Source organism: Manis javanica, chromosome 13 (assembly GCF_040802235.1).
Source record: "Manis javanica isolate MJ-LG chromosome 13, MJ_LKY, whole genome shotgun sequence".
Classification (NCBI taxonomy): Eukaryota; Metazoa; Chordata; class Mammalia; order Pholidota; family Manidae; genus Manis; species Manis javanica.
In genome coordinates, this window is record NC_133168.1 from 61,040,727 (window position 1) to 61,057,667 (window position 16,941).

The 16,941-nt window shown below is 45.1% G+C and overlaps 1 protein-coding gene across 8 annotated transcripts in view; it reads left to right on the plus strand.

The window, feature by feature from the left end:
- The window catches only part of AIG1 (androgen induced 1), a 237,581-nt gene that overhangs the window by 192,690 nt on the left and 27,950 nt on the right, over nt 1–16,941 (plus strand). For 6 of the 8 annotated variants that reach the window (XM_073219686.1, XM_037022082.2, XM_073219685.1 and 3 more), the window contains one exon: nt 550–665. The exons of the other annotated variants lie outside the window; for them this stretch is intronic. In XM_073219686.1, coding sequence (XP_073075787.1) covers nt 550–665 — 116 coding nt within the window. The remainder of the gene's footprint in view (nt 1–549; nt 666–16,941) is intronic. 8 annotated transcript variants of the gene reach the window in all.

The window sequence follows — 16,941 nt, forward strand, 5'->3', positions numbered from 1 at the left end:
AAATGAAAAATTGAAAGCCCTTACTTAATGTCCAAAAATAAGAATTGGTTAAATAAATTTTGGTACATCTATAAAAGGGAGTTTTAAGCAGCAATGGTCGGGGTTGCTATTCTAGGATTTCTAAAATGGCATATCAAAAACTCTCATACTACAATCCAAGATGAAACTGCATGAATATTATGATCTTAACTATGTATAAATAATATGAATAAGAGGGGAAAGGGCATATACCAGTATCTTAACAGAGGTTATTTTTATTCCTTTCTTATGTTCCAATTTTCTGATACCTTTCCCTATTATCGAAATTTCCTGAAACAGGCATAAATGAAATAAAATTTTAAAAATTAATATACAGAAGAAAAACACCAATGGAGTAGTTGGTGCACAACATGTTTTCATGTTCATTCTACCTTTCTGGCAACCACATACCACTCTCTGCTGTAGCACTTTTACCATGAATTGATACTCTTCATTCTCCTGCCGGAGACAGAACAACTATTGAGGGACAATCATGAGACGCTGTGTCACCTGGTCTCTGCTCTTTTTCAGCACACAACGGTTTTGCCCTTTATATTAATTGAGATGAGGACATCGCACCACGCATATCCCAGCAGGAGCAGTGGACTCGCCGCCATATGTACCTTCTCTGTTGGCTATATATTATGGTAAGGACAGTGCCTGCTGGGCTCTCATATTGTATTAGATTTTGCACTGCTAAATTTGGGCACGTATTTCATTATGGATATAATCACTAACAGATTCACTCTGCGTGCCTCATTTGGTCCAAGACCTGGGCTTTGTCTCATTTCCCCAGATGCTTGTATTTTTAGAAAGTATATGCCAAACCTCACACAACAGGAATTTGTTGAACAATCCCATGTAAGCAGTGGTTCTTCCAAGGCTACATTTTTCAACTCTTTTTCAAACTAAATGTTTTTCTTGGACACCAGTTTTATTGCTTAAGGGCTTTTTTGCTTGAGATTTTTTTGTTGTTGTTGCTTTCATTGGGGAATGGGAGAGTTGCAGCAAATGCAAATGAGGACAGAAGAATGAGTTCTTAGTGGAGTGACTTTAAACTCCATCGGAAACAAGTGAAAATGTGCATTTTCCTGAGTCAGTTTAAAACCTGTCCATAATAAGCTATTACATAGAGCAATTAAAAATTGGAGTAAATAAATCACAAAAAATCTCCACTTGGCCTACTGGGCACAAATATGTCCCAAGTAGAAGGTGCTAAATTTATCTGATAACAAGAGTTTTTGTCTGATGAGTTTTCTGCACAATAATTTAAGTTCTTACCATGTTTTAATGCTTCAAAATTGCTTAAGAGAGAGAATTTCTTATATCTCTTTATAATTCCAAGTCATCTTTGATATATCAGCACACACAGAAGAGGCCACTCCCAGCAGCATTTCTGCCTCTTGGGGCTCTCTTATCCTGAGTTCTTGGTCACCACCCCCTCATTTAAGCCTGAAGAACTGCATAACATTCTTCCAAACACCCTAGAATTGTGTACTTCAACCCGCCAAAATCCTGGAGCACTTTGGGAGGCCCAGTCTCCATTGAGTGTTTTGTTCCAGCCAGCCCAGAAATATAAAATAAAGATCGATACAGTACTTTACATACTTAGCACAGATCATCACATATTGCTCCAGATCTCAAAAGAAAGGGAATTTTCTGTAGGAAACCACATCTCATGGCTGATCTAAGGGGATATACAGACTAAAGACCCCAGTAATGCTCACTCCATCTGCCATTTCATCAACTAGCCAAACATGGTTCACAAAGACTAAAGAATGTTTGTTTTCCTAGTTACTTTCTACATTTTTTTTTTGTACCTAAAATGTCAAATATTGACTTTCTCTGATAGAGAAGGTCCAAATAATGAGGGCTCACAAGTAAGTGTGACTACGAAGTTATGTCTTAAAAATGAATGTGGGTTTTTTGTGAACTTGATCTTCAAGTGAATATCTTTCAGAAGAATCATGTAGGGAAGCTATGCAAGTATTCCAGGGATACTACAGTGTTTACAACACATCTGCACCTGCATATAGCATTCACTTAAAAATCAAATGTCCTCCCTCAACCCCCCAAAAAACATAGTCTCATTATTTTGCACTCATACTTGCTTACCTGTGGGAAGGGAAATTTTTTATTCTGGCAGTTCTGGATATATTTCTGTGAATTCATTTATGCCGTTTAATTATCTGAATCTAGTAGGGCTCCAGAGAATTCAGGAACAACATACTTTCCAATGGCTTTTCTTCTACTGTGGGCACAATCAGTCCATGTTCCAAAGGGATGCATAGGAAATACCACAAAGCTTTCATTATAGACCCCCAAGATCCCGCATTAAAATGAAACATTACTCACGCTCTTCATGCCAAGTGAGGCTTTCCAGCTTTGCATATTCCCTAAGCAAACCAGTACTTGTTTGGACATGGATTTGCATTAACCAGCAAATTCTCTCAGATACGTTCTGAGAAAGCTTTCAGAGTGCTTTTTCCTTTGGTGTTCTGCCCACAGTATTCAAAGCTATGCCAAATGCTAAACAATGCCCCTCATATCATGTCACATTATATAAATCCAAGGATTATAATTGTTATCAAAAAGGTACAGGCTTTTGCTCCCTTCCAGACTACCTCAGGGTTGACGTACCAATGACACAACAGGAGATGGTTCAGAATATGAAATCTTATGATAGCACACCAGGGTTGTTGCTGGACATTCCAGAGTGGAATGGAAGAATGCCAAAGTGGAAGAAAGCATTCCTCTTGTCACCTGCTAATTATAAAATAGAAAGATGTCTCTTAAAATCCTCCGTATGGTCGAGCTGCAGGCCAGGCAGTCTGCCCACTTTGCTCTGATTCTGGTTTGCTCTCCATTCTCGTAAGACTTCCTCTCTATCAAATCTGTTCTCTTCCTAGATTTGAATAGCAGGATTTGAGGGAGCGAGGGATACTGGAACTTTCCTGCATAGACCAGACCCCATTGAGCTCCCATCCTGAGTGGCTCCATTTCCCAGCCCCTAAGTCAGTCCTGCCTCACACAGCATCTGAGGTCACCCCAGACTCCTTTCACCTCTCACACTTCTCTTTTCACTTTTGTCTGGGATAAAAAAATCTCCCTCTCCATTTATGGTGGGCTCTCCTTCCTTTCCTGAGTATCTCCCCTTCATCATCACCCACCCCCACATTTCTCTGCACTTTGTGGAATTTCCCCTAATAAATGAGATAATCCATACTATCTTATGCAGGATACAACACAGAGGTGCCCTTAGTTTCTAATACAACAGTAATATCAGGAATTGTAACGAATACCACCATTCTTTTGAGCCCTATGCCAAGTGCTTTTCAAATATTATCTTATTTTATTCCCCAGACAGCCCTCTAAAATAGGCATTATCTGGCCCATTTTACAGATAAGGAAACTCACATTTGGAGAGATTATAAGAGCAGCCCAAGGAAAAGCCACTGTTTTTTGTCGTGGCCAGAACTATAGTGTGAGCCTGGCGTGTGACTGCAGAGTCTGTACAATTAACCATACTATCCACTGCCTCTTACTGCATGAAAAGTCACAGATTACATGAGTATTTAGTTTGTTTTGGTTTTGAAGCAATACATCAGGAACAGCCATGTCTCATAGATAAGGCCACTTCCTGGGTTTGAATTCCGACTTGTCCACCTAACCTTTCTGGGCTTTAACCTATTCAGATATAAAATGGGGACATGGGTAATAGATGTCTCACAGGGCAGTTGTGAGGACTCAGCTACTGTTATGTTCAGCCCACAGAACAATGTCTGGCATGCAGTAAAAAGTTTCTATATTTGCTATTATTATTACTATTATTTCTATACTTGCTCTTCTGAGAAGTTTCTCAACAAGTAGTAACAAAAGTGCATCACCTTTTCTTACCCAGGGCTTGAGAGTTTCATGTACGATGCCGGAAGTCCTTTCTCTCCTTTCACTCCTTGTTCACTTGCATGCGCTTCAGTTTAAAAATCCAAAACCACCCTAAGGAGATGAAAAGATCACTTCTGTTTCTTAAGTTAAAAACAACTATCAGGAAATCTTGAAGAGAGGGCTGAGTGAAACAGAGAGCTTCAAGATAGTGGAGTCCCCCTCTAGCTGACAAATTCTTCAGGAGAAGAAGTCCTCACACCACCTGGTACAGGACCCCTGGTGGCCAGCCTCGTCCCTGGGCTGTGGCCCCGCAGCACCTGGCCTCCTTGGCTCCCTGCAGTCCTGCTGCCGCACACTGCTCTGCCTTTCAATCTGCGGGACCCAGAAAAAGGAAACACCGCAGATGCTAGGAAATTTACATTCCCAAGGGCTCAGCAGGGGGTGTCTTCACCTGAGGAGTCTTCTTCCAGCCTGTGGCTGTCGCCCCCTCCCCTGGTGGCTGTCAGCCAGCGGGGTGAGATCTCAGAGTCATGTGTGGTGGTTACCACTCGAGCAAGGCCCTGTCAGGGGCACGCAGGCGTTAATGAAGGGTAGGGAACAGGTCCTCGTAGTTTATTCTTGTGGATAAACGTTTACTGTCACTGCAGTGAGCTTATTTAAAGCAAAGGGGAGATTTCTGTTATCTCTGAGCCTTATTGTTTTTTGTTAAATTCCATATTCCAAATATCATAGCCCCAAATGTGCCCATTGTACAACTTTCCAAGCCAGAAAATAAGATAAAATCAAGATGAAGTGTAATCTTTCATTTATGATAAAATACTACATTTCCCAAATCAAAATTCTTTCTCCACCAAACTTGATTACCCCTCAGCCATTCAGTTCTAGATTGGGTTTTGTTTTCTTGTTGAAACTTTTCTGTATTTCCTCAAGTTTCTGCCGGAAACATACATTATTTTTTAAAGTAGAGAAAAACTGTTAAAAATAAAAATAATAGTGTACTCAAATTTAAGTCTTGGAAAGAATTTTTAGCCATGTATAAAAATTTTAGGATAAAATTGTGTACCCTATTCACTAAGAAATTAAATTTTAGCCCATGTTAAAATTCCCTTCTTTAATTGGATGCTTCTTTACCAGGTAAGCAAATCTGGCCAAACTGCAGGTTCTTTGACCAACAGATGACATTTTCCTCTGTTCAACTCGAACCTTTCACTCCACCATTACTGACTATCTTGATGACCTTTATATCTGTAATAGTGCATAAAAGTTTTCCTGATTTCCTGGAACAGAGAACTTGGTCCAAGCTGAAAGAGTAAGGTGACAAGTACCTCATAATCTGAAGAGAAATACCTGTCTTGGGGTTTATGAAAGACAGCCCAAGAACTCTGGCTCCCCCGCCTGCCACCAAAGCCATCCGCATTCTTTGCCTGGTTGTCTTCCCGACCTCCCTCCTCAGCCTGGCCTGGGAAGAGGGAGAGGATCTTGGCAGTCGTAACTTGTGGGTCTAGAGGAGCCAGGAGGGAAGGAAGTGCCTTTCTACACTTAAAAAAGCCAAGCGTGAGAGGCTCTGAGAGAATCCCTAGTAAATATGGGAGGAGAAATAGGAATCAAACTTAGGGAGCAGACCTGTTAACCTTCTTAAGCCTCCTACCTGAGCAAAAACAGCTTTGGAAGGATATGGCCGGATGGAGGGAGGGGCAGCTGTAGAGCAGCTTTCCCATTATTTTATGTGCCAAAGATGGGAGACCTGGAGGGAGTTCGCTGAGCTTGAGCTGTCTTGATGGTGGCCCACCCAAGAAGGCCAGCCCTGCGGGCAAGGTTTCCCAGCAGCAAGAATCAGCAGGAGTCAGCAGGTGCTGAAGAGGTCAAGCAGGAGTTAGCAGATCCTCCACATACAGAACCTCTGCAGTGGAGAAGCCCCTCCGAGATTCCTACAAACCTCACATACGTATCCTATGCAAAAGTGAGCCGCTGAACACCAGCCTCACAGCGTTTGTCAGTGGGAGGTGGGTACTAGCCAGAGGAACAGACGAAACCACTTGCAGTCATGGGCAGTGGGATCAATCTGCAGGACCCAGAAGATCCCAGTTCCCCTCCCACTTCCCCTCGCAGATCCCAGACAGGGAAGGCATATCCCAGAAGGAGTCCGTGCCCTCCCCTCTACCTCCAAGATACTGGAGTAGCATGCAGAATGAAAATGCATAGCCCCTGCTCACTCAGAGCTCCAGCAATAGGTCTGGTGTGTTCAAGGCAAGCGGAGAGCCAGCATGCTGATCGGAGTGAGGGGAGAGTGCACGGAGCCTCCCAGAGCAGAGGGAGGATGGGGCAGGGACTTGTGGGCCTTTGTAAGGACTGTGTCCTTAATTCATAACAAAATTGAGTCACTGAAAGGTCACAGAGAACTGACATGTTCTGAGACATTTTTTAAGGATCACCTTTTGTTGAGAGTGGATTGGGGGCAAGGATGGAGCAGAGAACAGTTATGAGGTTGCAGTAATTCTGGTAGGAGATGATGAGCTTAGACCAATGGGGTAGAAATGGGGTTTGAGAAGTAGTATGATTCTGGATACATTTAGAAGGTGGAGTCAATAGAATTTCTGGTTTAACTGAGACCAAATCTAAATTAAACTCCAGGTTCAGCCCCTTTAATACCTTCTTAACTTCATGTGGTGGGTAGAATACTTGTCCTGAAAGATGTCACATGTTAATCCCCAGAACATGTGACTATGTCGCCCCACCTGACAAAAGGGATTTCGCAGATGTGATACATAAAGACCTTGAGATGGGAAATTAGCCTGCATTATCCGGAGGGGCCCAGTCTAATCAGCTGTGGTTAGAGAAGCATGACTTTGGGAGAATCATCAGGGAGTCCTGATGTGAAGGGGACTCAGACAGCCGTCACTGCTCTGAAGATGGAGGCAGGGGCCATGAGCCAGGGAACGCGGGCAGCCTCTGGCAACTAGGGGAAGTCAAGGAAGTGGGTTCTCCTCTGCAACCTCCAGAAAGGAAGACAGCCCTGCCCACTTGATTTAGCCCCATAACACTTGTGTTGTTTTAAGTGCCAAAGTTTGTGGTAATGTGATACAGGAGCAACAGAAAACTTAGACACTTGGGTGAACCTAGACACTTAGTCTTCATGGGCCTCAGTTTCCCCATCTGAGAAAAAAAGAGGATGGTAACACTTGGCAAGATTCCTGTGAGAATCAGAAAAATGGGTATAACATGCTGGCCACCTAATTGGCACTTAGTACAGCAGCCATCTTAGTACAACTAATTGGCACTTAGTACAGCTGCTCCTCTGTTTACAGGCTAAGACCTCTCAGCCCCTTTCTGCATGTTTCTTCACTCACTAGCCTGGTCTGCCTGCTCTGGGAAGCTGAGAGCCAGATCTTTGAAGTCAGACAGTCCTGTTCCATCCTCCTCTTCCTAGGGGCTTTGAGCAAATTACTTATCCTCTCTTAGCCTCATTTTTACCACCTTTAAAATGGGAGATAATAACTGCCTCACAGGGTTGCTGAGGATTAATGAGCAGACAGGGCACTCGGGAAATAATAGCATCTTTCCTTCCTCTTAAGAACAAAAATCCAGAATGTCTGAGGTGCCTCCTTTCTTTATGAAAAAAAGGCCCATTCTCTTTCCCTTCCTCACCACCCTTATTATCATTTTGTCTTCTGCTCTTCTTAAGGATCTTGGACCTGCCTCATGGGATTTGTGTCTCCCTATAACCTGTTAAGAATGCTAATGAGTTTTCTGAAAATTTATTATGGTTTGTTCATATATTAAGTTATTTCCCAAGTTCAGTTTTTCCCCTGAGAATTGAGAATGTCATTGCTTGCCCATTATTCTAATCTGCTTATTTTTACAAACACTTTGTTGAGAGTGTGTTACTATTTTCCCATCTTTTAGGGAGGAGGAGTCTCTCTAGACAACCCAGGGCTTGCCAGCTGAGAGCATGGCTTGCACCAGGCCCCTCAGAACGTCCACTTGGGTGTTGATTAAATTAGTTTCTTAAATCTGCATCTGGACAAAAAAGGCTTGTGTTTATTACCCATCTCATTCCCCACATTTATTATTCTGAGTTTCATCTTCTCCTAGCCCACAACAGCTGGTTCTCAGACATTCAGGGAGTACAGAAAGAGCTAGAATTCCCATACGTTATTAACCACGCCAAAACAATCATTTTACATGTGGTTACGGCCCCTGCCACATTCCTCCCCATCCATACCAACACTGTATTACTGTTTCTTTCCCCATAGTCTCCTTCAATCACCAATTCAGCACCGCTTGTGTGCCTCGATGTTACTTGGCCATTTCAATTTGCATTTCTTCTGCCAGCGCTGTTGGGTCCCCTCCACGTCTACCTCACTGTCAAGATCTTAAACAGGAACTCTTTTGATTTCTTCCTGCAAACATTCCTTCTGCACATACCCTCTCCGTGACCCCTTGACAACAGGGGAAGAATTTCTACACATTCCAACAGGTAACCCACCCTCTGTGCTCTGGCTCTGCCCCTCCCAGCTGTCCATCCATCCTTCACTTCATTCTCCTATAATGAAGTCCTACTACCGTTCCCTTCCAGTCAATATCTGAACACACTCCAGTCCTAGTCTTCACCTTATAAAAATTACTCCTCTGGGACCACCCTTTTTTCATCTAGCCACTGCATTTTCTGTGTACTCACAGTTGAGTTTCTCCAGAAATCTGTATACACTGTCTTTACTCTCATTTACACACGTAAGAGACCAGGTGGTGTAGCCATCAGGAGAATGGATTTGTGAGCCAGATTGCAGGAGCCCGGATTCTGCTTCTATCATATGCCTCTGGGCAAGTCATTTAACCTCTCTGTGCCTGCATTTCCTCATGTGTAAAATGGTATAATAAGAGTACCTACCTCGCTTGGTTGTGGAGATGACTACATTCATATTAATCTTTAGTGCCCGCAAAGCATGTAGGACAGTGCCTAGCACAGTGTGGGCTATGTTAACATTATTAGCCCACTCCAAGGTGTTTCAGCAAAACATTTACTGACGTCACCAGTGACTTCTGTTTGCTGACTTACTGAATGCTTTGTAGACCTCTTCTCAACTGATATTTCAGCTGTTTTGGTGCTCAAACTTGTCCCCTTCTGGAATTACACTTTTCCCTGGCTTCAGCAATATAACAATCTCTCTCTTTTCCTCCCAGTTCTTAAAGTGATCCCTCTCACCACCCTTTGCTATCTCTTCCTCCTCCATCCAAATCTCAGAGCTAGAGTTCTTTGGAGCTCAGCCTCAGATCTTCTTTTTGTCTGTATTTATTTTTCAAGTTTATTGTGGTAAAAGCATTTACCTGGAGATCTACTCTCTTAATCTAGGTTCTCTTCCTTTACTATCTTCGCTTCCTAGGTAAACCCAGGCACTCCATGTTTGCAAATACTTCCATCCCAGATTTCCAACACAGAGCTCTCCCTTGGTAACTATTCACAAGCCTCACACATTAGCAATTGTAAACCAACCTCATGCCTGCTTTCCCAGTCATGCCCCCAAACCTGCATCCCTTTGGCATGCCACCCACCTAGTTATTTATGCCAGAAACCTATGAGATATCCTTAACCATAGCTCTTGGGCTGACTGTAGACAGTTGCTCACCAATTTCTGGCTTCTGTACATCCAAAACACTTTTAGAATCCTCGTGCTTTGCTCCCTCCCCACTGCCAGCACTATAGCCCAGCCCGTTGTCTCTCTCCTACACTGCTGCATAGAACTGGCATTTCCCCCACTACCACCACCGTCTACCCACGGGATCCTCACATGGTCTTTTAAACATGCATATGACTGCACCACCACCTTGCTCAGGGGCTATGAATGACTCCCATTGCTTCTATGGATAAAGTCCAAAATCCCTTTACATGGCTTAGGGAACCTGCATTACTTGACCCCCACTGACCTCTCTCACTTCTTCCTCCTCCTCTTCCCTCTTTGCTTACTAGCTCCAGCCACAGTGACCTTCTCTCTGATTACCAAGAGCAATACAGTCCTTCTACCCTCAGAAGTTTTACCTTCCCATATCACCACCCAGTGCCCCCAATTATGTCACCCACAATTATTAATTCCAAATCCTACTCATCCTTCAGGTCTCAGCTTAAATATCTCTTTCCCAGGGAGGTCTTCTCTGATTCTTAAGACTTGGTTCAGCCTCTGTGGTCCACTACTGTCATCCCCTGTTCATTTCTCTCTAGAGAGTTAAAGACCAGCTATAGTTACACGGTTGCTTGGTTCATTTTTATTTGAAAGTCTCCCCTAAAACTCCCGCCCTTCACTATTAGAGGAAGAGAAAGATGAGCAGTTGAAATGATCTTAAAATGAAAGAGCTTTCTTGTCTACAGTTTTCTAAGGGTTAATAAAACACATTCTCTTAGACATCATATCAACCAAAATGTCAGAGAAAATACTCTAAAGATAGACTGCCTAATAAGAGAAATTGTGAGAATGTGAATTTTAAATATAATGACATAAGGTAGGGAAAATGTATATACATGTACCCCTACCTTGCACTTAGCTCTGTAGTAACCATACAGTGTTTCTGATATTCCTACCATCCATTTCTCTAATACTGAATTTCAGCTGTATTTTTTTTCAGCTGTATTGTCTCTTCTCCCACCTGCCTGATTCATTGAAATTGCCAACTGAAGTTGGTAAGACTTGTAGGAGGAACCTCACACACCACTCTCCTTGCCAGAGTGACATTCTATACAACGCAGTTCATGCAACAAAAGCATTTCAAGTAGAGGGAAGATCCATTTACTAGCCAAATGATAACCTCTTCATTTCCCTGAAGTGAGCCTTGCCAGAACACATTCTCAGGTGGCTGTCGCGTGCCCTGTCCTCACCGGCAAGAACAGCACGCAACAACAGCAGGATTCTTCTGCAGAAAGCTTTATTCTTCAGCTCTTTGTGAAACAAATGAGTTGGGCAGGACCCAGAGGGGAAGGAGAGGCTTGCTTATATAGTTCTCATGCTCTGACCTGGTTGGTGCGGCTCCATATGCCTTATTAGCATAACCATTTGGTGGGTCTCATTGGTCCTTATGCCAAGGCGCAATTAGCATGTAGTTTAGTGGTGTGGGATGATTTGTCATTAGGAAGTTCGGGGCCTTCCGGCTGCCCTGCATTGGGCGCTATTTTCTGAGCGCGGCTGCCAACATCTCCCCCTTTTTTGTCTAACAGAAGCTCAAGGCGGAACTTGCCAGCAGAGGCGGAGACAGAGGCCTGACCTCCATCATACTTCCTGATGCCCCCTTTTTGGAGAGGGGTTCTGGGCATCTACCCCTATGCAGTCAGGCATGCCTCTCAGAGGGGTCCAAGACCTCTTGCAGTGCTTTGCCTCGCATCCTCTGGCTGGCGTTGGGACCGCTTGGTACAAAGGGTTTGGACCCTTTTTCTCAACCCTCTTGCACCATGAGCTTCTTAAAGAAAGCTGTGATTAAGCATTGAGGTACTCGGGCCTGGTGCAGTGCCACATGGGCTCAGGGTGCAAGAGCTACCTCAAGCTAAAGCCGAGCTTCCTTCTTAAGCATGTTGAGCCACACTTGGGGAGAGGCGCCAACGTCTATCGCCATTAGGGCTTGAGCAAGGATCACCTTGTCCTGCTTATGTTGGTTGCGGAGTCTGCATAACAACCAGAGTAAGAGCATGAGACCTCCAAGCAGGAACACGCCCATCCCAGCCATGCCCGCCCACTCCTTGACGTGGGAGAGAGCTCTGAGGAACCAGGAAGAGAGTCCTTCCGCTACGGAGATATCTAGACGGGTGGAGTTGATGTGGATAATTTCTCGCCGCAGCTCTTCTAGTGTCCCATCGAAGTCTTGGGACCAGTTTCCTGAAAGATACTGGGACAGGTCTCGTGACAGATTAGCTGCCCGTGTAAAATTTTTATATTGAATGCTAGTGATGCAGAGGGCACGATATTTCTGCTCACATCCCAATTGGGCCATTTGCCAGAGCACCTCTATTTGTTCCTCCACGAGATCTATGCGTTGATTGAGGATCATTATTCCTCCTTTCAGTTTGCCATCAAGTGTGGACTGTTGGTCCAGGGCAGAAGCTACTGAGGCTGCAAGGTTATTGAGCTCTGTAGCCGATTTGATGGAGGTGTCTAAAGCTATACCAGCGGCGGTGGCTGCGACCGCGGTCGCGGAGATCAGGAGCACTATGGCGGCTGTAACACCGAAATCGCGCCTTTCTCGAAACAGAGTCATGGTGTTAGGGGCGTCTACGGGAACAGGGACCCAACGGGGGATGCGGACTACCAAAGCATTGGTAAAGTTACGCGCATCCCAACACTGAGACAGAAAGCAGGTTTCATTGGAGCAGGAGTCAAAGCTACTATTGGATAAGATAAACAGAAATGGGGGGTATACGCATACTGGAGAAGGTGGAAAAAGGGAATTAGGTGACTCTGGACCTGATTTTGCTGAACACGTGTAGTTCTCGTTGTTATGGGTCATGATCATGTTCCAGTGTGCGCGCATGTGGTTATTCTCGCACCAAAAGGTGATATTTTTTACACCGATTCCCCCACCCTGGAGGGCGGAAAAGGGGGAGAGGTCGGTACACGAGCCATTGACTCCACACAGCATCCATTTATGGAAGGGGTTCATGCTCAGCTGCTGACGAAACTCGCCTTCGAGCACCTTTACTGGCCACCAAGCCTCATTGGCTGGCCGTCCCTCCATATCTGGGGAGATGGTAAACTCCTGCCTCTCAGTTGCCCACGTTACTACAGTTGACTGACAGTCAGTCCAGGGCCACAGCTCTCCCTCATAGTCGCCCACACAATGGGAGGCATATTTGGGTTGACGAGGCCTGTCGGTGGAATTGTTCCTGGGAGAGTGTACAAATGTGCCATTGATCCAGAGAACCATCTGGTGGATAGTCATGTTCTTATAGGGCGGGCTCCCTTCCTTATTAGGCCCTTCAAATTTAGCTGACATAACGGGGAGGCTACTGGCCTCTAGAATTATGTCACTGAACCATCCGTATTTCCTCCGTTTCAGGGAGATACAGCCAGCTAGATTCTGAGTGGTGAAGCATAATGACCCATTAGTTACGAAGGATCGGTTTTCTCCCAGGGGAGCTACTAGGGTGTCTTTAACTAAGTAGGGCAAGTTCATACTAGCATTGGTAGTGAAAAAGCGCGGAAAAACGGCTGCATTGAAACGGACAGGCATAGGCTTAGGAAAGGCAGACAGGATTCCCCATCTCAATACTCCCTGAGTCGGGGTCTCCAGTGTCAGGAGCAGGGTCAGGAGGTATAGCGAAGTCATCTCCTTTGTTTAGGACTTTCCTCGTTAGGCGCTCCGGGATCCAGAAGGGATTTTCTTCACCCTGGGGGAAAACACACACAGCTCCCCTGGATCTGATTATGATTGGATCCGGGCCCTTCCATTGGTTAGATAACACGTCCTTCCATTTTACTAGTTCTTGTGGGTCTTTTGGCCACTGATTATGGCGATCCGCTGCTGTATGGCCTTGAGCATCCAGATTCAAAAAATTTATAGTGAAAAGTGCTAGGGCTATGGCAGTTTTTGGTGTGGGGGGTATATCTTCAATTCCCCCTTTTTGTTTAAGTAAATAGGATTTGAGCGTGCGGTTCGCGCGTTCCACAATCCCTTGACCCTGTGGGTTGTAGGGAAGGCCAGTGATATGTTTTATCCCCATGTGATGACAAAATTGAGCAAATTTTGTAGAGGTATAGGCTGGGCCATTGTCTGTTTTCAGAATCTGTGGTAACCCCCATGCGCTCCAAGCCTCAAGGCAGTGCTGGATGACATGGGAAGCTTTCTCTCCTGACAATGGGGAGGCAAAGATGACTCCTGAACAAGTATCCACGGATACATGTACATATTTCAGTTTCCCAAAAGACGAAATATGCGTCACATCCATTTGCCAAACTTGTAAAGGCCTAATACCTCTGGGGTTGATCCCAACATGAGGTGTGGGAAGGAAGCTGCAGCAATGTTGGCAGCTAAGGACAATGTTCCTAGCTTCGGCCCTGGTTATGCTAAACCGCTTGCGCAGTGTTTCGGCAGTGACATGAAATTGTGTATGGAATTTTGAAGCTGTGGTGATAGGGTCTAGCAGGGGAAAAGCTATATTTCTGGTTGCGAGGTCTGCCAGGTGGTTTCCTTGGGTCATAGGCCCGGGAAGGCCTGAATGTGCTCTGATATGAGTTATATACAAAGGAGATTGCCTATGAAGTAGTGCTGATTGTATCTGTTTGAACAAAGTGGCTACTGGGCTGGACGCTTTGATTAGCCCGGCCACTTCTAGAGATTTGACTGCATTAACTACATAACAGGAGTCAGACACAATATTTAAAGGTTCAGGAAAGATTTGTAGGACCTCTAAGACTATGCGACATTCCACTATTTGTGGAGTGTCAGGCGTGTAGCCTTTTGTCACAACTTTGCCATCATGGACATAGGCACCTGTGCCTGTCTTAGACCCGTCCGTGTAAACTGTTTTTCCATGAGGCAGCGGGGTTAGGCTAGTGACCCAAGGAAATACTAGGAGATGATTTTTGGCGAAGTTGATGAGGGGATGTTTAGGGAAATGATTATCAAAGGTTCCTGAGAAACTGTAAGCAAGTATGGCCCAATCATCGTTCATAGCACATAATACTTGTATCTGTTCTACGCTGTAAGGGGTTATAATTTTAGCTGGAGCCTCTCCGAAATGTGTCATGGAGGTTTTTACTCCTCTCAAAGCAAGTTTGGCCACGGCTGCCGGATAGTACTCTATTGTCCTAGCCTGAGAGGCTTGGGGATGGATCCAGATCAGTGGGCCGTGCTGCCATAAAACTGCTGTTGGCAGCTCCGGGGTGGGAAGCACACACAACTCAAAGGGTTCATTCGATTGCACTCTATTTAATTGTGCTGTCATCAAAGCCTGTTCTACTTTGCGAATGGCTTGTAATGCCTCAGGTGTGAGGGAGCGCGGTGACGTTAGTTGTGGGTCTCCTTCTAGGGTTTTAAATAGTGGAGTCAATTCAGTGGTGGGTATCTTTAAGTATGGGCGCAACCAATTAATATCCCCTAGGAGTTTTTGGAAGTCATTCAAATTTCGCAATTGATTATGTCTTATCTCAAGCTTTTGGGGGCAAATTACATCTGTGTAAATGGTTGCTCCTAGGAATTTGCTAACACTAGATTTTTGGACCTTCTCGCTTGCTATATTCAGTCTCCAATTTTCTAGGGATCTAGTGAGATCTATATATGCTTCTTCTATTTCCGCTGGTTGTGGGGAGCAAAGAAGGATGTCATCCATGTAATGGATGATCTTTAGCGTGGGATAGGTCTTACGAATTGGGTCTAGCGCTCGCTGAACGTACAGTTGACATATGGTGGGGCTATTTGCCATTCCTTGAGGGAGGACCTTCCACTGAAATCTGGCATCGGGTTGTTCATGGTTAATAGCTGGCAAAGTAAAAGCAAATCTTTCCCTGTCCTTGGAGCTTAGAGGTATAGAAAAGAAACAATCTTTAATATCTATTATGAGCACTTTCCATTCTTTGGGTAAGGCAGAGAGGAGTGGCAGTCCCCGTTGTACGGGTCCAAGCATTCTCATTTGAGCATTTACTGCTCTCAGATCATGAAGCAACCTCCATGATCCTGACTTTTTCCTGATTACAAATATGGGTGTGTTCCATGGGGACACAGAGGGTTCTAGGTGTCCCACTTGGAGCTGCTCTTGCACTAAGCAATGAGCTGCTTCTAATTTTTCAGAGGATAGGGGCCACTGAGGAACCCATACGGCCTCCTCTGTGAGCCAAGGTATGGGCATGGCATCTTCAATGGCCCCTATGAAAAACCCAGGCCATGACGGTCATTCTTTACTTTGGGCAGGATGGGCTCTATGTGTCCCTGTTGGTGTTTCCCCAGCCCCTTGCCAGGGATGTATCCCATGTCCATCATCATGCCTTGGGCGGGGGTGGAGTATTCATTAATGAGTTTGAGGCCTAAGTCTCTCATGACATCCCTCCCCCATAAATTGACCGGTAGAGGGAGTACATAAGGGGTGACTGTACCCTCTTGTCCTTCAGGGGCTCGCCATTTCAATGGTTTGGCACTAATTGAAGGGCTTGACTCATATCCTAAACCTTGTAATGAATGTGAGGATTGGGTCACAGGCCACTTGGAGGGCCACCAGGTTGCAGAGATAATACTTTTATCTGCTCCAGTGTCTAGGATTCCCTCAAAGCTCTTTCCCTCTATTTGAAGAGTTAATTTTGGTCTGTCTGCTAAATCTAATACTATGAAGGCTGAATCCCAGTCAGAGGAGCCGAAGCCCCTTTCTCCCCTCTCCGTGTTGGTAGCAGGATAATTGGCGTGGAGACTAGGTAAAACTAAGAGCTGGGCTATGCGGTCTCCCGGGGATATAGGATAGATTCCTCTGGGAGCCGAACACATGATTTTTACCTGTCCTTCATAATCTTGATCTATAACTCCGGGATGAACTACCAGGCCTTTCAATGCAGCAGAAGAGCGCCCTAGGAGTAACCCAATGGTATTTGGTGGTAGGGGGCCTTTAAAGTCTGAAGGGATAGGCTGAACTCCCATCTGTGGAGTCAACACTATTCTGGTGGTGGCACGGATGTCCAATCCCACGGAACCTGAAGTGGCTCTCCTTGGGGGGCCTGGTTGTTCCCGAATGACACTTGCGTGCTGGTTGCCCCATATATTTGCGGGCCCTGGTGACGGGGGCCCCTCTGGGCGTTTTTTGGCAGTTCTAAGGGTTTCCCTTCTATATCTTTAATAGACCGGCACTCATTGGCCCAATGCCTGCCTTTCTTACACTTAGGGCACAACCCAGGGGTCTTTTGGGTTGTTTGTTCTGAAGCTGGGCTCCTACACTCTCTCTTTATATGTCCTAATTTCCCGCATTGAAAGCATTTGATACTTCTGTTAGTGATCCTGGCTTGTTTGTGGCTCTGTAATATGGCCGCGGCTAGGCCCGCATTGGTGAGTGGCCCTCCTATTTCTCTACAGGCTTTCAACCAGGCA